At 38.6% G+C, this 24,539-nt stretch overlaps 1 protein-coding gene across 2 annotated transcripts in view; it reads left to right on the top strand.

Annotated features, from left to right (window-relative positions):
- The window catches only part of LOC117963770 (adherens junction-associated protein 1-like), a 30,195-nt gene that overhangs the window by 2,614 nt on the left and 3,042 nt on the right, over positions 1-24,539 (top strand). The window contains exons 2-5 of one of the 2 annotated variants that reach the window (XR_004660848.2): positions 13,123-13,898; positions 19,694-19,781; positions 20,146-20,388; positions 22,156-22,286. Coding sequence is in view for 1 of the 2 variants with exons in the window: in XM_034904913.2 (XP_034760804.1) it covers positions 13,123-13,898; positions 19,694-19,781; positions 20,146-20,388 (1,107 nt within the window). In the remaining variant the exon portion in view is untranslated. The remainder of the gene's footprint in view (positions 1-13,122; positions 13,899-19,693; positions 19,782-20,145; positions 20,389-22,155; positions 22,287-24,539) is intronic. The other variant, XM_034904913.2, reaches the window with a different exon arrangement.

The raw sequence follows: 24,539 nt of genomic DNA, 5'->3' as shown, positions 1-24,539 counted from the left end.
AATGGGGTAAAATACACTGGCGATTCCAAATTAAAAAAACAAACAAAAAAAACCAATTGGATGTGATATATCTATCACAATATATTGAATATTAGGTATGGTTAAGATGCCCACCCATACCGGCTTATCATGTTGACTCTTTTTCATGCTGAGTGAATACAGTACGCATTCTGTACAGTTTCTATACTCTTTACAGAAGCACACTCTTTTTTTCCCCAGTAGCTGCTGATTCCAATTGTTGATGTTTGCTTAAAAAAAAATACAAAATTTAAAAAAAAACCCCAGCTAGTATAGGCTGTTAAAAAAGACCAGAACAAAACTAAATAAATAACAAATGACAGCATTTTTTTATCTTTAAATGACTAAACATGAGGAAATCAGAAATCAAAATAAATACATTGTCATCTTAATCTGCAAAGTATTTCATGTATGATGACACTGCTTAATTATGACTGTTGGAAAATCTTTGTTCCTGCTGACTAATGCTCTTAAAAGACCAGCGAAAGAGAAAGGGGTTTAAGAGCAGACACACTAATGAACAGTGCCAGCTTTGCATTACTGCCCGCCAGTAGACACAACTTGCTTGAATGTAGATTGTAGCCAACAGCAGACTATACGCACATCTTGTGACAGCTAAACCACCCAAAGGTCCACACAATGTGGGCCAGCATGCAAAAGGAGCAATGATCTGGAAACTGAAGTTAAATTGCACTGCAGGAAACCAGCTACTGCCTTTGCAGGAGACACCGAAAGCTGTATTTACTGAGATTTGACATACTCCAACGTTTTCCTTTCCATGCAATATACTTCAAGATAACTGAAATGGCTGTGTAGTGGTATCAAATAAAGCACATATAGTAAACCATAGAACACGCACGCACGCACGCACGCACGCACGCACACACACGCACACACTCATATATTCCACAACAATTTATAAATAAGGGCTGTTTAACCCTTTTTAAGTGGCAATTCCTTTTTTCCCTTTTGTCATAATTCTGTCCCCTACCAAATTATCTCCATGCAGTGACACTGCAGTGATAATGCAAGGGTTCTGTACTAAGGGGTGATTGCAGCGCAAAAGCAGATACAAGGTATCACAAAGGTATACACTAACAAATATATACTGGCACTCCATTGCATTCTAATAGTGTGTGTACCGGGACCGCAATATCTGTAGCTGCCAATGATGTAGTCTGCCACAGCAATAGTTCTTTCATGGTCTATTCTGGGTTATACAATGGTATAATAGTGGTGTTGGTAATTTTCTAACTTTTTGGAAAGGCATGTGTTCTGATGATTTTCATTTATAGCAAGAGTTTTGTAGTGTAAATACAGTCCATTGGCGCTTAATGGGTTTACAAGATTATAATAGTTGATTTGCAGCCATAAGAACAGCAAACATAACTAAATATGTCTATTGCTGTGAGCACTGCAAACCCTCTGTTTTTTATATTTGGTTCTTTTTTTTTTTGAGAAAGACAAGTTGCGAGTAGAGTGAACAAGCACAGGGTATGTTAACACAGGCATGTCATTTCACACAGCATAGGAACTAGGTCTGCATGACTTCTTACAGTTATGTTACTGTATGTCTACTCCTTCAGTGTATAATGTATGCTATCTGACAATATGCTTGCAACAGCATTGCTCAGATCCCCACATCGGAGTCACTGTTGGACCAAACTGGGATCCTTTACGCGTGATACATTTTTAATGAGTAGAATGTTCTGGAGTACATTTCTTTGTAGGCATGGCTGCGAAGGTATATTGTTTTGGCTGCAAATTACAACGATAATCTCTATCTCAGTGTGCTAAAATGGCTTTTACCAGACTATCAGTGACAACTGATAAATATTGTATACATGGTTGAAGTAACAAAATGTACCTGGTAAAGATTTACTCTTTATTGTCTTTTTTTATTACCCAATATGTAATTTTAAAAAAATTATTATACATTTTTTGTATTTATTATTGTACCCTAACACACCTGAAGTTGTTAGTGCAGGTACTTGATCACTCCTATTTTTAATTTTTTTTTTTTTGGAAAAAAATTAAATAAAAATTCAATTTTGTGATTATAATAGGAATTAACAGGTCCATGGCCTGTTTAGAGACCTTTAATACCGCTACTCTGGGGAGTTTAATACTCTGAAACATGAAAATTCAGTTCTAGGCGCGCTTACCATTTAGCCCACATACTTGCAATGCAAGAAAAGAAGGCTTGAGCTAACCTGTTCTTGCACTGATGGAAACGATCCTTTCTGTAAATATGAATCTTCCTCTGCAGGATCCAATATAATGGTCCTGTCAGTACAAGAGCCACAAGGGAATGCTTTGTTTGTCTTCTCAAGAACACTGAGATCTGGCTTTAAAAAATACAACCAGCGCCAAAGCATGCACTCCATCATTTTCTCCCTGCATTGATCCTGCACAGATTTCTGTGCTGTTGGCAGTGAGTGAGCGCTGGCTTCTACAGTTTGAGAGCGGCATTGAGGGCCATCATTAAATCCGAGTGAGATCAATAAAAGGGAAAGCTGAGCTCTGATAGCATATTTAAAGAACGCACTGTTATTCTGCACAGCGGTGATCTGAGCATGCAGCCGAAATACAGTGTAGAATATACTGTGCTGTCTACATGTGGAACACCTCAAACATTCAGTGTTTGCTAGCTGGCTCAAACTAGAGCTCTTAATAATGTACCGATATGGTATTCAAACACCCACACAATGATAATCCATTAAAACATCCTTTATACATACAGCTTCATAAAGTCCAATGAAACCTGCTGAATAATGTTACGTTAACATATTGAATGACGTACCTCTTCATAGTTTTCAAATACTTAATGAACAACTGACAAAAATAGCTGTACAGTTGGGTACAAAATGATGCCATGAAAGACAATCGCTCCATAAAATCTAAAAGCTGTTTTAGAGCGATTGCATTGTAGGTATCGACGTTAGCTTTAATTCTGTATTTCAGAAAACATTTTAAAAAATCCATGCAGAAGATGCAGAATGTTTCTTGGTAATACTTTGTATTGTGCTTTTGGAATCTTGAAGGAATTGAGTCCTTGTTCCATAAATCACTTTTTTTTTCTTTTAGTCTAGTCAGAAAAGCCATTATGGTTGAGATTTTTCTTTCTGTGTTTGACAAATGGGAACTCAATATTTTCTCTATTATTTTAAAACTACAGTATGCCCTAAGTTGGCACTAAAATCATTTTCAACAATATAATGCGTATCTATGTGGAATCAATAGAATCTGCATGAAATATTAATAATACTGAAACAGCTGAGATTTGCTTACGAGCTGTGCAGACGGGGGAACAATAGAAACGCACAAGTCTCTGAATTCTTTCTATAATTCAGATGGATGCTTACTGTGAAGGATAATCAGAAAGTATAGCAAATGCTAATTTCCCTGCTAATTCACGGTAGATGCATTCTGTTTGCTACAGACTGTCATTACTGCCTTTTTTTTAAGTCTCAGGCGGCAACTCAAACAGACATCATTAGAATTTCTCATAAAGCATTTACAAATGCGATCTCGGTTTTACACTGGAGTGTCTGAATTTCCTTGGGATTTTAGTTATTGTTGTATTAAAAAATCTTGCTCGGATGCACCTTTAGTTGTTGTATCCTTCGGCTCTATACAGTAATCAGACTACTGAAATAAGTATTTTGGTTTGCAATCACTGTCACTGGGCACACCTTTTTTTCCATCAGCTTTTTGTTTGCAATATTTGAACTAGTTTAACCCAGCTGTTGTGGCAACATGTCTCTTTTGATTTGGCCATATACTCATATAGATCAAACCGTTGATTGTATTAATTTGTTTGAATAAGATGGTCCATCTTAAATGCATCTTGTTTGCTACATGAAAGTTTAGTGAGTTCAATAGAGCAGAAATAAATAAGAAAGAAATAAGAAAATAAATAAGCTAAGGACTGTAGAGGAGAATTGAAATATTGAAGTAAGGACTTCCATCTTGTTTTGAAGGTAGTCCTGGAGAACTGGGAAGGATGGGTCCAAATGCTGAAGGAAAAAAAAATACTATTTGTGAATTTTAGTGCTAGTGTTGAGGAGTTAATCATATGTTCTGGTAGGTGCTTCATGCAAACTTCCCCACAAGGCAACGCTGATAAATGATATGAGCTTAGAGACCATGCATGCTACGCAGCCTTGAATTTGTGTCCACTGAGCATGGAATTTGTAACCAGAAACTCTTTCCACTTAAACCAGATTTAATTCCAGGCTCTCAGAGATACACCACCTAGACTGCATTACAAAGTCTTTATTAGCTCAAATGAGTAGAATAGAAGGTTAATGAGAGTGTAGCATGGTGGGACATAGGGATTTGATATTGTAAACTTACTGTATATACATACCTTTTCAAATGTGTTATTGATTTTCAATTAAAAGAAGGTTTGCATTGCAGCATTCTGACCTCGTCATTTGTATAATCGTACATTTTAAAGCTGCAAGGACTTGTTGGTGAAGCTTTTTCTCTAGGGGGAATCTTGCAGCAAAATGGTTTAGTTTCATTATAGATGAGTGACTGATGACAGTGACTTGCTTTGGATTAATCCCTCGAATGCAAAACAAGAGTAGCTGCCATGCACAGATGCATACATCTGCTTACAGCACTCTGAGACAAATTGTAACACGCTGCTAGAACTATAGGGAACCAGTGTGTGATGAGATGGGACCATCAGAAATTTGGCGCACACTTACAAGAGACTGTGTCAATTATACTGGCTTTTTTTTCCCTAAACATTGGTGAACCTAAATTAATCCATCTTTTCTTCAGGGAAAATTGTTGGAAACTAAACAGATAGTTGTGAAAAACAGGAGGAAATCTGCATTTTTTTGAGTTTCTTGATCATTGACCGTGGGGGGAGTAAATGGGAGGGACTTGTCAATATGTGCTGCCAGATACCCCGCTTCCAAATCTTGACTAATGTGGCCAACGATTAGAATTTAGGACAGGGATACGTGAGATCCTACTTTCAAATCTTAGCTCTGCTTCTCAATTTCCATCAATTCAGGCATTCAAATGCATTCTAGCTGCATTCTTCTTTAAAAGTTGCATTGTTCTGGGTGTATTTCCTCCAAAGTATTGACGACGTCAATCTTATTGAGATGGGATTAGCAAAATGGAGTTCTCTAGCAGTGCCAAATTCATAAAATGAACATGTGCAGCCTTTGAAAATCTCCCCCAAATAAGATAAAATCTAGAGAAAACAAATGCATAAAGAGAATATAGACTAAAATGCCAGTTCAAAAGACCAGCTACGTTTGAGTTTTCACAGCATTTGAATGCATTAACATTATGTTTGCTAACATCCATGAAAGTAGTGTTTGACTTCAAAGGCATAAAACAAATGCTGTCATTATAGCTCTTCTAATCTGTTGTTGTGCTGCTTGATTAACCAGCTTTTTATGCAAGTGTCAATCCCCTCACAGCTCTCTATGACTATACCTGAATAACAGTGGACATCAAAGGTCCTGTGACATAGACCAGATCAGAGGCCGACACCAGCAGGCTGAAGATCACAGCACTGTGCTTTAACTGGCTCCCTACAGGGCCTCTTATGTTCCAAACCCGAATCTTGTTTCCTGAATATCAAACCACACCGAGGACAAGCAAACTGCTTGGCGGGGTGGGCGGTGGGGAAGAGCAGAGCATCTGAAACAAACACATTTCTGTCTCTTGTGCCATACAGTTCTGAAATGTATTTCGTTTTTTTTTTTTGGTTTTCTCTTTAAATAATAATAATAATTATTATTTATTCCTTAGCAGACGCCCTTATCCAGGGCGACTTACAATTGTTACAAGATATCAAATTATTTTTTACATACTATTACATTATTTTTTACACATTATTTTTTTTTGACATACAATTACCCATTTATACAGTTGGGTTTTTACTGGAGCAATCTAGGTAAAGTACCTTGCTCAAGGGTACAGCAGCAGTGTCCCCCACCTGGGATCGAACCCACGACCCTCCGGTCAAGAGTTCAGAGCCCTAACCACTTCTCCACACTGTATACTGTGGGGTCATTTTGGAAGCCCTCTTTACACTGTGCAACTTGATTGGGATTTTGAATTGCTGTGGAAGAGGATGGTGTGGGTGGCACGCACTGGTGTCATGTGAGGCACCATGGTTTGTAATTGAGCTGAGGGTGTCTGGGGCTCAGGTCATTACAACAGCTTTGTGTACAAGTAGGTGCATATTTTTGTGGTTTTCTGATGCCAAGGATCCCTCCATTTAAAACTGCATATTTGCTTATTCTGGGCTTGGCACTACATTGACACCCATACTGTTAACAAGCTGTCTTTATGTTGAGCCTTTTGCTCATCATAGAAAGCCATTTTCTAAATACAGAAGATGCTCAATCATCCAGTTACCATTAGAAACCAAATTCCATTCATTTTGGGTGTTATGAATGGTGCTGCATATATCTAGTGTGAACTGGGCTTTGGCATTTCTGGAGCTAGTCCAAATACTAAGCCCTTGGATTACTGTCTCACTGTGTGTCGATGACCACCTGTGGAGCTTGATTTGCAAGCCTAAGCAATGTTCTGCCATTGTGCAGTAGGAGATTTAACTCATGATGCAAATTGAACTCATCGGCATACTGGAGACAACCTTATTAAATATTTGATTTTAATTTGAAGTAGCGCAGTGAGAGGGAGAGTGAGACCCACAAGCTGTGATGATGCGGTCTAACCCCGACCTCATCACTAACTTTTTTATTGTTAAAAACATTAATACTGTCTAAATAATTATGATAATGAAAAAAATATATATATATACGTATTGTATTCACGGTCCCGCCCAGCTTTCTTTGGGTTATCAGTAAAGAAAGAAAGATGCACATTTTGTGTTACCAGTTGTTTGTTGGCGATCTGCTTTCTGCTGTGAAAAGTGATGGGTGCACAGATCTATTTTCATGTAGTCAGTTGAATTGGCTTTTTAAGCAGAAGTAGTTTTTTTTTTTCTTGTTCTGTTCTTATTTAACTACATGTATCTTACAAACCGAAAGCTTTCTCTGCAGCAGGAACTATCACAGTATGTCAAAGCTGTTCTTGCATCACACTGAATGATACAGAATTGATCACGAATGCAGTTGTGATGGCTCCCTGTGATGTAAGCTTGAATAACCCATGGATTAAGAGAGATGGTCTTTTAGCCTAGTGGATAATGTGCTTGCTTAGCAACCACAAGAATGTTGGTTTGACTCTCACAATCTGATAACCTTGCTATACTTTATATTGTAGCTGGTGTCTGGTAGACTAGGGGTATCCAGGGCCTGCTGTGAAGGAATATATCAGCCTGCATGAAAGCACACAAATACGTTAGTGAATACCGATGGGTTTCCTTGCTAAATTAGTCCCTGTTTTCAATCACGAAAATCATGCGATAGATTTTTTTTTATTAAAGCTTAGACTAGACAACACTACTACTTTATACATATTTTTACACTGCATTCTTTGGTCTTTTGAGGTACCCCTGCCCAAAAATTAGCTTGCCGATAAGTGGAGAGGCTGATGGTAGGGATGGGCAGGGGTGCTGGGGTGGAGGATAGCTGCCCTCCCCCGTTAGACAAAACCAAAGGCTGGGGAGGAGGTGAACTCTGGGGCACAGCAGGGATGTAATGGATAGAGGTAAGATATAAATCCCTTCCTTGCCGATCATTGGACGTATCGTTTACCGAAAGGCAAATAAGATACTCGCTAATCGACTGACGATTTGTTCTGGTATTGATAACGTAGATCGGAAATTGGAAAAGTTTGGTTTGGCCTTTGCACACAACAGGGCTCAACCGTGGGAGCAAGAAGCATGAATAGAAAGCCTCCCTCTCTGGGGTTTTGAGGCTAAACTGCTTCTTCGGTTCTGTGTTTGTTCTACAAAAGGCATCCAGGCCAAGCAATCCTTCAGTTTCATTCCAACATCATAATATTTTTACAATCTGTATTAAAATGTAGTAACCAGCAAGTCATGTCATACTCGTGTGTTATCTGGGTGAAATGCCAATGCAATGAAACAAGGGATGGGGGAAAAAAGCAAAACATTGTTGTAGACAAGATTGCATTTGAATGGAAGGCAATTTCGAAGTGCCCCAGTGATGCAGAAGATAGACTACTGCTCTCCTGTCAGCTGAATGCTTGATAGCCCACGAAATCACAAGCAATTTAATGTAGCTGTTCACTTGAAGCAAATCAAATTCAAATTGCCCCATGATCTTCAGACCTCAATATCAGAAAGGGCTTCTGTGTGAATGTTGATAGCAGACATTTGGTTTTTCTATCCAGATTCCCACAGCTTATTACAGAAAGTAGGTCACCGAGATATGCTACGGGATTGAGAGTCACGCATGGCAAAGTCTTAAAATCAGAACCTCTGAAGAGTTAATAAATATAGTAATTAGCAAAAAGGAACCGCAGAATTGGAGTAGAAAATGGGAGGCCTGTGTAGGAAGGAGGATGGGATACTAAAAAATTATTAGCTGAATTGGTAGCCATGGACTGAGGTTTCATGAGGTGTCTATTATATTTGTGTGGCCATTGGCTATATCTGGTGACCTAATAGAAAGTCATTGAAAAACGTGTAGTTTAAATGTTCACATATTGTTCGGCATTATGTGCCCAGCGCATATATTGATTTCATATGTTTTCTTCTTGTTTTGGTTTAATTGCATGTTTCTATGAACGCTTGTGGCCCTTATTATACATGCTGAACTCCTTGTTGGATTGATCTCTAGAGGCTCACAATGGTGAGGGATTGAAACCAGCACATATGCATTTTGATAACAAAGGGTTCTCTAAAACATCCCCAAAACCCCACACTCTGGCTATTAATAGATCTATGAGCGTAAGGGAGCATAAGATGAGATGTTTTTAATTCTTTCAGCACTCACTAACTTTATAGTACAGCTACAATAGGATAACTCATGAAATAGTGTGTCGTATACTGAAAAATGTATAGGTGACCGGCGACCCTGTGCACCGCAAGCGAGTGGGAAAACCACAATGCAAAAGAGCCGGGCTCATTTAACCTTCTCTCATCTCACCGACAGAGGACTGGGCAGAATCTGTAACGGCTGTGTATCACACAACGCTGCCCATAACATACATATATAAGCAGTACATACAGTATATCACATTACTTTACTTGCTTACTGTTTTTGAGTGGAATTCCTGTTCCTCTAGAGCAGTGTGCAGTTTTGAGATCTGCAGTGTTGAGAGGGTTAAGTGGAGATTTCAGTTGGAATGCCAGAGCTAATAAAAACAGTTGCAAGTGTAATAACACCCCCCCTCCACACACACTTCCTCCAGTACATGTATTGCATGTTTGCCCCCAGCCCGCATAGAAATCATGTGCTGAGAACACAGGTTGTAAGGGGGAACCTGCGATGAGCTTCTTTCAGGCTGAAAGAACAGAAAGGGATTCAAGGCAGGCTCTCGCAGATCACAGGAATAATGTGCAGAATAATTAAACATGCAATGCTCAGCAGCATAGTGGCGGTGATCAAAAAGACTGAAGTTGCCCATGGAGAGGAAGACCTCACAGCCATATAAACTACTGGCACAGCCACCATGCAATCTGTCGAGGTGCAAAACCTGGCTGTACATGTAGACCTTTTTTAATGACTCCTGCTTCTGTACATAGGACCTGTGTAGCAGTCACTAAGAAGGTACAGTATAACCTGAAGATACTGGGCATTAATACTCCTGCTGGAATATCCTGTTGTGTAGAATTGCATTCCATTACATGTACAATATACAATGAAAAGTATATATACTCAGGCATTCAGAAAAATGTGTATCATATCAAAATAATCTGACATGATTTGTACCTTCTTAGATTAGTCATAATTGTTCCTATTCAGTGCTGATGACAGTTAATAAGCAAATTGCTAGATTGGTACTGTAGTAATCAGACATGATTTATTCATTACACAAATGTAATATTAACTCACAATTATAACACACTACAATCAAGAACGAATACAGCTTTTGTATCCAAAAACGTGAAATATATGCTGTATTCAGTAGCGAGTGGGCTGTAAGCAAGTCCTAGTGGTGTCTAGGCAACAGGAATGATGCTGAATACAGATAAGTCCCAAATCTTAAGACATTGCTGTTGCTGTGTTACTCTGTAGCTAAACTGATACCAGCACAACACACTTTGTGTTTTCTATTCATTTAAACTACTTTAACCCTTTTATGTCTCTGTTGCAGCCTTGTCTTTTTTTTGTAGTCATGTTTGCATTGTGCAGAGATATGGCAAAGTCTTCACGTGTCGCAAACAAGAACATTGGACTTTTAGGCAGCACAGATTCAATCTTATATGTGTTACACAAATTCTTTCCCCCCCTGCTTCGCTTCACCCATCTGTCTGGTCTGAGAAGTGTATTTATCAGTGCTGTTCCAGAATACTTTAGATTTAACAAGTCAATTAACATTGACTGAATTGTTGGCTGCAGTTCTCATTTGCAAGATTTGATAATGGTTGTTTTTTTTTTCATTTTTGAGTTGTAATCAATTTCTATTTGAGTATAAGGCTGTCTGGATCATAGCCAAACAATTGAAAATAATGCAGGTGTTGGTGATCTAATTAATGTATTCTTTACCCTCTTGATATGAAAGCACAAATGCACAACATTAGCAGTATCTGGCACACTTGCCACTCTCCCAGTACACTGCTTGATGAGGAAGAAGGGAATCTAATCTCTTCCTTGTAGCTTTAATATCATTTCAGTGAAGGTGATGCGTGGGGGCAACCCATACACAAAAGTGTTCAACAAACCACATTTCTAATGTTTTGTCATGGGTTTGATTTAAACAGTGGAGAATCTTAATACCACTGCCATTCAAATACGTTGTATTTGTAGTTAATGAAAGAAAGTGTTAGGTGTCATAAAATAGTCCTCTTTGAGTGACTGCAGTGGAGGTGATATTGCCAGTCAATACTGTTTAGATCAGTTGAATATGCCTCATATATTCATAAGTGAACAAAACTGATTTTTTCTGTTGTGTCCTGTATAACTCTGGTTTAAATGCTCCAGGATTAATCAGCCATTGACTTATGAGTTATAGGCTTCTCACACTTCTGATAGAAACATAATTCCTGTGTAGTGACTAATGCAGTATAACTGATATTTACTGGTATATGAATCTCACTGAACTAGCAATAGGTAATGGTTGCAAGTCCAGTAAGACTATTTAACTGGTACTTTATTTTAAAAATGCATCATGCAATACTTGCAGTATACTTCCATGTATAGGACATACACAATTGTGGAGCTTAAATATTTCATGCAAAAAGGCCACTAGACGCTGTCAAACTTGGGAACAGTTTTCCATGGCAATAGAGATACATACTGGACTGGACTGGACCGGAGATGACTGATAATGCTACTAACCCACATTTATCATCCAGTGAGCATCACAATAACATTCTCTGCCTTATCACTTTGCTTATCGCTTAAAATGAAATTACAATCGTTATGAGTTATGAGGTTTTAAATTATGTTTCTGCAATTTTTGATTTTAATGTTTTTATCTGTATAAGCTGTGACCTTTGCTGGCCCCACCTGGTCTGTAGTAATCGTACGATGAAGAATATGGGACCAGCTGAGTTAAAATGTGATTTCCTTGGAATCAGGAGGAAGTACTCAAAAGGAACTGGAAACTAAGATTCTGCTGGCTCAGATAGTGCCCTGTGGATTCTGATGCACCTCACCATTAGAGGGAGCCAAAGTTCAGCTGCCATCTAGTGAGAGCAGAAAGACATGTTTCTCATTCTTCACAATCAAACACAGAGGGCAGGTGCTGTACAAGCCAAGCCAACAAGCCATCAATTCTCTCTTTGTGTCCCTCTGGATATGGGTGTGGGTGGGTGTGTAGGTGTATAAGTGTATTTTGACAGGGGAATATATCACTATTTGCTAATGGATAACACCCACACTGGCCTTTTCTTGTGTTTCTAAGTAGACACACACAAGTGGACCCAAAGGAATGAGTAGCTCCCAGGTTTATTATTTATTTATTTATTTAAAGCACGGCTCACTTTGTCATTCAACACATCCCACTCCTGTCTGTTGCTATTTTCTGTATGATTTAGAGCTGTTTGATTACATTAACTTTTGGCATATTATTGCAAGTTCTACAAATGTGCTAAATTATATTTCACACATAAACATTTATTTTGGCATTTATATATATATATTGCTTTCGCCTGTACTTTACCCATCCAGTAATGCTGAGAAAACAGTACCGTAAGCTGGTTGCTTGGTTAATTTGCCTGTGTAGAAGCACCTAAGTCATTTATGGATATGATTACATTTTAGATTGAGCCAGCATCGGAATACACGGACTAAATACAGAGACAACAGAATTACCCTTTCCCCTTTGCTTTTGACTTTTTCATAGAGCTCAAAAATATGTTTTTTCTTTCTTTCTTTCTTTCTTTCTTTCTATCTTTCTTTCTTTCTTTCTTTCTTTCTTTCTTTCTATCTTTCTTTCTTTCTTTTCTTTCTGGATATAGTGTATTATTTACACCCCAGTTCTTTGGGAAAAGTAGGAGCAGATCTTCAGGATTCACTAAAGCATTAGTCTAAATTTTGCTAGACAATGTGTGAATTGAGATGACAGATCACCAATGGTGAGAAGCCAATGCCAAACCGATGATGATAGGGTGCTAATTAATGAAATCCACTACTATTTAGACGACTCCGTCCAACCCCTCACTCTCCCCGAAAAAAAAAAAAATCTTGAGGAGGACTGATGCCTGACGACTGACTCAAGGAGGGGTGAGGATTGACTTGAGGAGGGGTGAGAATTGACTCGAGGAGGGTTGACGACTGACTCAAGGAGGGGTGAGGATTGACTTGAGGAGGGACTGACTCGAGGAGGGGTGACTACTGACTCAAGGAGGGGTGAGGATTGACTCGAGGAGGGGTGTTGACTGAGGATGTCCTAAAATGGACACTGTACATGTAGAAGTGAATCAACTATTTACAATGCTTTCAATCATGGTCCTCATACTGCAGTATGAAAAGAGTACAGTAACCATGCATTCACTGTTCTTTTTTTTTCTTGCCTTTGCAGTTCAATGTCTGCCTCTAGACCAGGTGGCCCTGCTGGATGTCATGCTTGGATTCTACTAGCGATGATTCACCTGACCATGGACTTCTCTTCCTGTAGCCCTGTAACTCAAGGCTCAGGATTCAAACTTATATCAAGGCCTTTGCCTCGGCATAGGCTGCCTCACAGCCCCCTGTGGAACTTACAGAACGCACAGCACTGGAGAGTCCTGAGCCCTTGGTGGAACAAAGCTCATCGCCCTGAACTGCTGCACCACAAGAAAACGGAGCAGGCACTGAAACAGAGGAGTCATAAGCACAGAGGATCGTTACTTGAAGGCCTTCTTTGTAAAGAATGCCAGCATAAATATTCTTCTAGTAGAAACGCAGACACTTTGGTTTCTCTTCCAGCCAGAAACTCAGCTGAAGTGACCTTTTTGAAAAGGCCCAGGAGGCAAGTCAGAAACGCATGGGATAGTTACGACTACACCCCGGAAGGGTGGACAACAACGATGCCTGAATTTATAGAGTGGGGACCGACCGGGGAAGATGACACAGGCATGGGAGAGGATAAGCAGGAGCACAAGACAAACAGAGGGGCCCCAAACTCCACTACATTTAGAAGAACCACAACCACCACCACTGCTTCTATGACTACAACCAAACAGTCCCCGGTCACAACAAAAATGAACCATGCAGTGATCACAATCTACCCAGGGAAACAGATGACAACGGAGTCCAGGCATGTCCGAGTGATTAGCGAGACAGCTAGACCACCCAAGCAACTTATAGACACAGCAGGTACTCCTAAAATTCTACTGAGCTAACAGCAGCTGGTGTTGTTAACTTAGGCAAGTGCCTTTGCAAAAAGGCTGGAGTACATGAAAAGCAACATATTTAGGAATGAATCTTGCTTTCACCTTTTACTGGGCTGTTTTTTAAACCTTTAGGCTATTCATGATAAAGATTTTTATTGTTTAATTATTTATTTTGCTGCATTGAATCTGGTTCTGATATTACTTTCTAGGCATCCCAGATTATTACCTTTATTGACATAGAATTGTAGCCTGGGTCTTTTTTGCTAAAAAATATTTTGTAACAACAATATTACTTTTGGACAGTTTTGCAAAAAATTTAGAAGCTGTATATGAACTACAGATCCAGTAAACTAACCAAATTAAAATTTGGGCTCTGCCAGTTCTCCGCTAGAGTCTTTTAGATTTGTTTTAAGAATGTATGGTAACATGTTACATCACATTAGTTTACATAGTAGTTACTTAGTAAGTACATGTGTGCTTACACAATTACAATGTTATTGTGAATGTAAATGTAAATGATTACGGAATGTATCACTCGCAACGTGTTAAACATCCAGCAGGTGGTGTTGATGTATATAGTGCACAGTAACCTACAGCTTGCATCTGTACAGAGATCCAGTGGTTATGTAGTTACAGAGTTTATCACACAATCTCTCAAACTGGGGGGGTCAGTCTCACATAATATGCGACTCACTGAAACCTTCTGCTTTTTTCAATTTTCAAAATTATAAGTATAAAGCTTTCTAAAATAAGAGTGCAATCGCAAAATAGAGCACCACATAAAACATGCCATTACAAACTGGATGACAGCAGGTAGCAACAGCTCCATTATCAGAACCACTGTTTGTGACACTTTCTTTTCAACAAAGAAGAGCTATTTACTGAGCTTGTATGCTGGCAATGATAGGCTTTGGCAGGAAAATAATAGAACAAAATGGGTCATACTGACATGTGTTGTAATAAAAACGGGGTAGAAAGTGGAGCCGACTCTTGGAAAGAGAAAGAAAGAGACTAAAATAGCTTGGAACAATGCATATCTCGCAAGTGTCCGCATTTACTTAACAACAGCTGGTGTAGAAACAGCCACCGGGGCCTAATTGATTATTAGCTTTGAACGCCCATGCTCGATGCACATTGACTTTGATTGGCTGTAGCTTCTGCTCCTCTCAAGTATACATCTGAGAGTTCAGATACCTGTGGGAAGACTGTTCATGACCATTCTTAACTTTTATTCATGTAAAAAAACACAACTAAGAGACTGAGCTTCCAGAAAGAGGTGTCTTTCCAAGCAATACCATAAGGAACTATGTGCTTCATGGTGACGCATTAGTCATTGCCAAGAATATTAATTCTAATTTTTAATTAGGGGCTTGTTAGCGGATTTGTTGCAGAAAACTTAAACAGGCAAACAATCCCCCAGTAGGGAGCCACGCACCAGTCATTCAGTTAGAGGACTAGTTTGGGTCTTTTGTTTGAATGTCAGATTATTAGTATGTTTTATTCCTTCCAAAGATAGCACCCTGTTCCAATTAATTATTGGAGCATGAGCTGAAATTAGACTCTAATTGTCTAGAAGAGAATTTTTTTTTTTCATTTGACAGTTAATGGATGTTTGCCACTGAAACACTCAATATATTTGCTGACCTGGGCCAAGTATACGAATAGATCAGAGAGGCCTTTTATATTGTCTTTATTGAATTATGCATTTGTTAAACTTAAGGAAAAAGATGATCATTTTTTTTAACTTTTATCATCTTCATTAGCATTATATTGTGTTGAAGATATGTTGGTTCTTCGATTAACAATTGTATTATCTGTTGTCTTTAACAGACACAGTGTACAGTGCCTTGTCCTGGTATTTTTTAAATCTAGAAAACTATTAAGGAACACATATTAACCCTGTAGAAAAAAAACAAAAAAAAAACTCCATTATTCGTCAGTCTGCTGAATTAAGAAGTCAGCTACTATATGGATTTTTCTGATCTGACTGCCATGCAAGGGTACAAATAATGCTTACATTGTCTGTACTGGGATGGGAGGGAGATGTTAAGAGAAAGTCAGGCTGATTCCTGCCAAGAAACAGAGGTTATGGCTGATCTATAACTGAGAGTGCAGCCACAAAGAAAAAGTGAAAGGAAAGACAAGTGTTGTATTATCCAGGTAGCACGATAGCAGATGTGTTAAGTCCAGTTTAATGCCCACGTCTGCTTTTGAGGTTTGTTACAGCCTCACACATCAGACAGCTATGTGCTCTTGTTAAATTTGAAACACAGTTCAGACTAGCAATACAGTCCCTACAGAAAACCATGCTAAGCTCGTATCTAGAGGGGAGATTTATGTATTTATAAAATATGTGAAAAAACAAACAAACAAACGTTACAGTCACATGTAGAACTGGAACATGTGTCATTGCAGCTAGTTGCTAGTTGTGACAGAAAATGTGACAGATCTATTAAAATAGATTGTTACTTGTCTGGTCTTAGCGAGAATGCACCACAGACAAACATCAATCGAAGAAGGAGTTTCTTAGTTATGAACATTTTTATATGTGGACAGGTAGCTTGGTTGAGCAGTAGCTCCGCTTTCTTTTATTGACACTCCAGCAGTCACAAGGGCACTCGAGGGAGCTACCAGTAGCTCACTACAGAGATGCTAGTTACCATGGCAACGGGAAGGCAAGGCCTAGATTCTTGTTGTTGACAGCTATGTACTGTTAAATAAAGGAAAAAAAGAAACAAATTAAAGCAAACACTAATACAGACACATATTGTCTGACAGGCAATTTACACAGTGGCCACATTGTAAACTTAATGCAATGAAAAGACCCAGAAATATTTTATGACGCCGTTTATGGCATGTAATAGATCTGTGCAGTTCACTTCAGAGCCACGCCTTTTTTGGTTTTGTTTTTAGTTGTTGACAGCAGATGCTAGTACAAAGGTCATTTAGATATGAAATGTGTTCTCTGATTCATGATGATGTCTCTAGCCGTGGGTGTTCTTTGTTACTTTATCCCTGTACCTCATCCAACACTTTGTGATCCAAGGTGATTGCATTGTAAAAACGTCTTGACTTTATATATAGTGAGAAAGCAGTTCCACTAATTGACTCGCATCTTTCAAGGCTTATTGCTTAGTTTCGGCTCAGCAGAAATCACAGAGATAGACATTTTGACGCAGAAATTAATTGGCAATTCCAAAACTAGCCAAAGAGAGCGTTTCCCCTATAGAGAAATGTGCGTTGGACCTCTGCACACTTCAGGTGCTGGCTGACACATTTTGTATACTAAATTAAGAGACCAGTTGATAACATTTGTTTTTGAGCTTCAAGAGTATCAGCATAAGGAGTATTAGTTAATATAAAATGATCTTGCATCTGCTTTTGTGTTTTTATAGGAAGTGCATTAATCCCATTTTTTTGGTACCAGCAACTGGAAAAGTGTTTTATTGTGATGCTTATAACGTTATATTATCATCAAACTGTTATTTTTTGTTCTGTTTTGCAAACATTTAAGCTAGTTTATTTCTATCTAATTCAGCTAGTGGTTGGTTTGAGGTAGTCTGATTTTGGGAAAAATGAATATTATTCATGGCAACAAACATGGGCTCTAAAACTGTACATATGTCAACACGTTACTGACCAAGTGTGAAAATGTTACCAGAATGCAAATAAAAACTCAACCGAGTGGAGCAAACTTCAAGTAAGATCATTCCGTGCTAAATGACGCTTCCCCTTGAAGTCTGATATCATGCTGATCCAACACATAAGCATTGTATTGGCATGCCCTTGAGAGGCCACCTTTCTCATGCCCCCAAGCAAAATGCACTTTATTTTTTGGAGGGCTGTGTTTGCTTCGATTGGCCTCTCATTGTAATCAATGCCAAGGCTCAGAATGCAGTGGAGGGTGAAATGACAGGGCCCTCGTTCCTCTTAATCTGGGTCGATCAATTCAAACAAAAGCCCCTGTAAAGACTGCAACTCAAACAATGTCACTCACAGGACACAACACCGCAAGCACAAGGTGAAAAAGACAAATGGGTTTAGGATTAGATTTCACAGGAGCAATAGAAATACTGTAATGTAACTAACTAAAATGATTAGTATTGGTATTAGTAACAAATGCTGTCTGTATTCCTTTGAAATGACTCTGCGTCTATTCTACTCGTTATATGTGTAATTTAAGCATAGCGTTTGACTGGCATCCGTACATGGGGTTGTGGGTGGAGATCTGAAAGGCCTAAGGGAGTGTTTAGCTCAAAGACTCCACATGTTTTAGCTTTGTTCCCATTGGCTAGTTTTGGGGATCTCTCGATAGCGGAACACTCACAGGTGGTTGGTGCTAGAGGAAGTAGAATGAAGGCAAGAAGAGTACGAGTTGGTTGATGACTACAGGAAGAGGGGGAATTGTAAGGAAATGGTTTCAGAAGGCTTTGGAACAAGGCACTGCCCTCCACTTATGTTTCTCAAGTACTTAAGTACTCACTAGTTTTGTGTAATGCATCCCTTTAATCAGCAAACCTCTATAGCAAAGGTGTTTGAAATCACAAGCCACTGATTCAGCTTGCAAGGTAAAAGTCTTTCCTAATAAGTTGAACTTCAGCTTTGATTTTAAAACTCTGAAGGACAATATATATATATATATATATATATATATATAAAATACTGCCAGAAGAAACGTACTTATTTCAAGAATAGTGCCTGCTAATTAGAGAGAAAGGGGAGAAGGATCAGAATTAGGTTGTACTTTCATTCATCTAAGTTTGACAGTTTCGTACAAAGTGGTGCCAAATTAGCAGTGCATCATATTAATTAGCCACAAATTAGCAATGTTTTACTCTATTGCCTTTCATTGTATCTGGAAGGTACCAGTTAACAAAAGGCAGAATTTCCACTGCCAATTAGGTTTAAGCCCAAAGTTAAGATGCAACATGCACAATCAGTTCAGCGAAACTATACTTAGTTTCTATAGTTTTACTAGTAACACTTTACCTTGTGTCTCTAATTACTGTGTATTTGCATAGTAGTTACTTAGTAAATACATGTGTACTTACACATAATTACATTGTTATTATTATTATTATTTGTTTATTTAGCAGACGCCTTTATCCAAGGCAACTTACAGAGACTAGGGTGTGTGAACTATGCATCAGCTGCAGAGTCACTTACAATTACGTCTCACCCGAAAGACGGAGCACAAGGAGGTTAAGTGACTTGCTTAGGGTCACACAATGAGTCAGTGGCTGAGGGGGGGTTTGAACCGGGGACCTCCTGGTAGTAAGCCCTTTTCTTTAACCACTGGACCACACAGCCTCCTTATTGTAACTATTATGCATAGTTACAATGTACTTAATGTGTAATTTGTGTTTGCATGATATAACCCCAATCCTAACCCTCACCCTTTACTGATACAATTTTTGTACTTACATAAATCGTGCAAAAAGATTTCCACTTTAAGTACATTGTAACTATGCATAATAACATTGTAATTATGTGTAAGTACCATTTTTTTTATTATGTAACTACCATGTAATTAGAGACACTTGATGTAAAGTTTTACTGTTTCACCTTCTAAAATGTGTTTATCTGAATGTACCTGTCAATGTTATAATGGTACAAACACACTCCACACCAGTTACGTCTACTGTATCACAGTTCACTTGCATTCTCCTTGCATTCATTGCTTTTTAATTATGCACCGGAGATTTGAATGGTTTTGCTGTTTTTGAAAGCCTGGATCTTGTGTTATGTCCTACCCTTTTTTTTTGTATTTGTTTCCAGGCCTGGCAGTTCACCAGATAATCACAATCACGGTTTCTCTTATCATGGTCATCGCAGCTCTGATAACAACACTGGTCCTAAAGAACTGGTAGGAGGGAGTCCCTTCATCCATCTTTCTTAGATTTGAACTTTTTGCCCTTTTTAAAAACTTCAGTAATGTAAAAACATGATCACAATACATGTAAAGATACATCTTTAAAAACAACAGTGTCAGCCACTGCTCTTGACATGTGTTTGTGTGCTTGTACAATTCATTTATCCATTTCAATAAAACACATGTTTGCAATTGGGTTTCAAATGTGTGCAATTAAGCTTTAATTACAGAGAAAAATTTATTTTGGAATATTTGAACCTCCAATGTAGTTAAAAAACAGGCTTAAACCTAATTTTTTTTTTGTTTTTAGCAGAAAATAAAGTGATGCTAATTGATATTCTTGGCGGCTCTTTTGCAGCTGTGCACAGAGCGGAAACGGACGACGCAACAACCACCAGCGAAAGATTAACCAGCAAGAGGAAAGCTGTCAGAATTTAACCGATTTCACACCAGCTCGAGTTCCCAGCAACATGGACATCTTCACAGCCTACAACGAGAACCTGCAGTGCTCCCATGAGTGTGTGAGGACAGCAGTGCCAGTCTACACAGACGAAATGCTACAACAGACCCCTGTGTACAAGACAACCTTTAATGGAAATAGGTAAGTATCCCTTTACAGCTGATAACCTTCTGGGTCCAGGAAAAGGTGTTATAAAAATATGTCTTTTATCAGTTTCAACACAAGCGGTGTCGAAAGTAATTCGACTGGGGTCTGTTAGAATGAAGGTGCTAAGGAAGGATTTTTTTAAGACATTCGTTAATGAAATCTTACCTTTCCTGTTACACATTTCAGCTCGTTTGGTGTAATCTCTTGGTAAGCCCTGGGAGCCTGTACTGTTGCTGCACAGGTGTTTTCTTTGCTGGGTTTAGGATTGACTAAAGATAAATTTACATGATATTCTCTGCTTAAACAGACTTTTTTTTGTGTGTGTATTATTGGTGCAGAGATTTGGAGGATAATCCCATAATAGGTTTTACTGTCAAGCAAGGACAACTCACTGTTTCCCTCAAGGCACACAAGGAATCAAGAGATATTGTCCTCCAGTTTAATAATGTAATCATGGTCCACAGACAGATCAGACTAGTGCATCTTCTAGTTATAAAATTAAAGCAGCTATCTTGATTGATATATGTAGCTCACAGCACAGAATAGGAATGGGATATGGTTCCTAACAGAAGTAGCCTACCGTAGTAAAACAACAATATAGTGGTGTAGAGATTTGTTTATCAATCCATTTCATCAAATGTCTACATTTGTATGCGTTGTTTAATTTGGATTTTAATTTATTCATGTTTTTTTTTTTTCACTGGGCTCCAAGCTTTTGGTCGACATACTGCCCCCGCGTCTCTTCATTGAATTGGATCTTATCATTGTTCATTTTTATATTGTTGGCGGTCTTGTGTATAAACCACATCAGCATCTGGTAAAAGTTAAAAACTTTTTGGTTATAAGAAAACAATGCTTTGTTGTAAAATAAAAGTAGTTGCCATTATATCCAGGATTCAACTTGGTTCGTAGTTATGACTCAAAAAGTGCTCCCAAACTACATTTCTAAATGCCAGGTAGGTGCATAGGACCTTTGTATACCCTTATATGCTCCCAAAGCTAATTTGCCTTTAGAGCATAACTACAGAAGGAATTCAGAAATCACACGAACAAAATAGGATTTCCTTCCAACACAAATTGAGTCATACCCTTGAATCACACCTGCTGCACTGAAGTATAAATCCATTTGCACACTCACTGTTTTTCCAGTAGCATTTCATACTCTTGCCACGCTCATAAAACTTATAAAGATCCAACTTACATCAAATATATTCTGCTGGAACCCTTGTAACGTATTTTATGTGTGCTGTTACTTAATAGGGATTAAAGTATCATGCTTATTGTACCTTAGAGCGAGTTAATTTCTATTTGACGGTATAAATGCTGGGACAATAAAAACTTCTTGTACTTCATTAAGCTTGAAAAAAAAACCTGATGGTGTCGGTATGCTTAAGATATTCCTGTCAGGTCACTAAGGTTAAATCCCAGTTTGAAATTTGACTGTCATGTTTATTGTATCACTGTGTTGGCTTTTTTAATCTGTTCTGTAGCGGAGGAGGCAATAGCTGTAGGGGAGAGATATTGTATCCATAAGCTATCTAATGATATAATTAAATTGGGTAAGACCCAATAATATATTTTATTGGAGATAAATAAGTTAGAAAAAAACCCCAGCAACAACAAAGCAGTATTGATATATATATATATATATTTTTATAGAAAATATAAGATTTATTTTTTTGGTGGCAGGCCTGCTTTGTAGGCCTGCATGTTGTGTGTTACGTACCAGCTCGCGCAAGCCCATTTTTCTGCTCGCTGCAGACCCTCGCCTGCTGAACGGCAGCTTATCCCAGTGGCCTTTGTGTCTGAGAAATGGTTTGAAATCTCCTGCTGACTGGCCGAAGTCCCTTTACTTCCTGTGGGCGGGGCAGACTCCATGTTTCTGTTTCCTGGTACGTACAGCTATTCATACGTTTTCTTACCCAACCCACGCCCATCCACCATTTCCAAGCTGTCTCCATGCATTCAAAACCCTCTGACACTATACAGGTAGTCCCCTTTCTTTGTGCCCCAGATACACTTATCTCCATTGATACTATACATTCAAAAAATAATACGTTCCCTCCGCATGCATATAAACCAGGCATTCATAATAAGCACGGGTTGCTTCCCTAATGCCTTTTAGGGGAAGAAACCAAGCTGTATGAGATGCAGAAATAGGCAGTCTGCAGTCATTAGACTTGGAATGCATTGATCTCCCCCCAAACCCCCACCCTGAACTGATAACTCCCACTTCAGATAATTCACAGGATAAGGTAGGGCATTATCAGATCCTACTAATGTGGTATCAGTGTTGTTACCATCGTCATTACAGAAATCATGGTCTGTTGTCCACTTCTGCATGGGCCTGCTTTGTAAGTCAACAGAGGTCTAGTTTATAATTTAACACCAATCTGTCTTATTATTATTATTATTATTATTATTATTATTATTATTATTATTATTATTATTATTATTATTTGTTGTTAGTAATGGGATTGTATACTTAAAATCTCTGCACCAATTGTAGTCAACTGCAGTATAGAAGAGACCTTCTTTATCTTAAATGCAAATCCACATTTTGAATGTTCTGTTTTCATTTTAAAGCTTCTGCATATTGAACCATACTGCCTGTACTGTATAACTCTGTATGATGTCAGCATGTTGTGTTTTAAGACACTGAACACTTATGTCTGTGTGGTATGGTAAATAGCATCCCTGGTGTTCAAAGATAATGATATATACCGGATTCTGCTGAGCCAACGCCCATCGGCCATAAAGTTGTCATTTAAGCAAAAGTGTGTGTGTGTGTTTGTGTTGGGGGGGTGGGGGTGGGGGTGGGGGGTGGGGGGGGGGGGGGGGTGGGAGGAGGTGGCGGGGCGGCGTTGAGTCAGGCAGGGGCGAAATTACAGGCATTATTGCAGAGAGAGTATTTTTAACATTAGGTAGATAGATTAGGTTTACAATTGGGCATGTTGACATATTTAATAACTGGTGAAATACAATTCAGCTGTTTTGGCATTTCAAATCTTTTCACAAAAGAATCATTAAACTTTAAAACTGCAGTGTCTGGTGCAAAACCAGATAATGAAAAAACACAACTGTAGGTGAAAAACGCTAAAATGGGCAATCGTTCATACTGGCAAAATCTGATTTTAGAATTCAATTTGCTTAACTGAGCAATTAAAATTCTAATAAACTGACAGCAGCAGCAGCAGCAGCAGGGTCAGTGAAATCATTCTCTTTCTTGTTTTACTTATTCATAGCAAGGTCTTGCAGCTTTCTATTAAATGTTTTCATAATGAATGGATTGCACTTATAGTTCTAAAAATACAGGATGGGATAATGGGTCAGAACAGTAGAAAACCTCCAGGTGCAGAATTTTCCATCGAAAACAGTTATTTCTTTTTTACCTAATTTAACTAGAGTAGAGGGCCTGAGGGCCTTCAAACTCAATATGCTGGTTTCTTAGCTGTATGCTGTATGAAGGTTCGAGATAGATACTAAAATATAAGAACCAGCCAGACACATTTATATTGCATCACCAAAGCCATGTTTGAAATGTCACTAGGGGTGCGATGTGCAGTATACAGTATAGTTACCCTAAATCAAGCTGATGACAGTTACTCACATGGTTTCAATAAGGATCAGACATTGAAAGGATGCTCAGGAGCCTGCAAAATGGCTTTTTTTGTCAGCAGGTAGTAAAAGTGCTCAACTGCAAACCCAAGACCCATTCGACAAAGCTGCCATTAAAAGAAAATTGCATGGGAAATCATTGGCACTTAGCAGTGGGACATTACCTGCGCTGTCCGTGTAATGGCACACACTGCTGTGCAGTGCATCCTCATTGCAAATTAATACTGGGTGGCGAAGCACGTTTCCATTGGCAAGCTTATTGAAGCGTCTCCTCTGAGCCTCTTTTATGAAACATTGTGTCAGGCTTATTACAGTATCTTGTTGCAGCCGCATTCAAAGGAAGGGCATCTAAACACAATGGAAATGTGTCAGGAATGTTCAGTCAATACAATCCCTATTGAGTACAAGTGTTCAAGGACAGGGATCAGATGGAATGCCTTTCAAGCAGGGTACAGTTGCACATCATCTTGTTTTAGGTTTTTTTTTACCGGTATATATCCTTAAGGGATACGAGGATGTGATTTTAG

This window comes from Acipenser ruthenus, chromosome 20, assembly GCF_902713425.1.
Source record: "Acipenser ruthenus chromosome 20, fAciRut3.2 maternal haplotype, whole genome shotgun sequence".
In the NCBI taxonomy this organism is placed as follows: domain Eukaryota; kingdom Metazoa; phylum Chordata; class Actinopteri; order Acipenseriformes; family Acipenseridae; genus Acipenser; species Acipenser ruthenus.
Note: the sequence above shows the minus strand (reverse complement) of the source record. Positions and strands in the feature narration are given on the sequence as shown.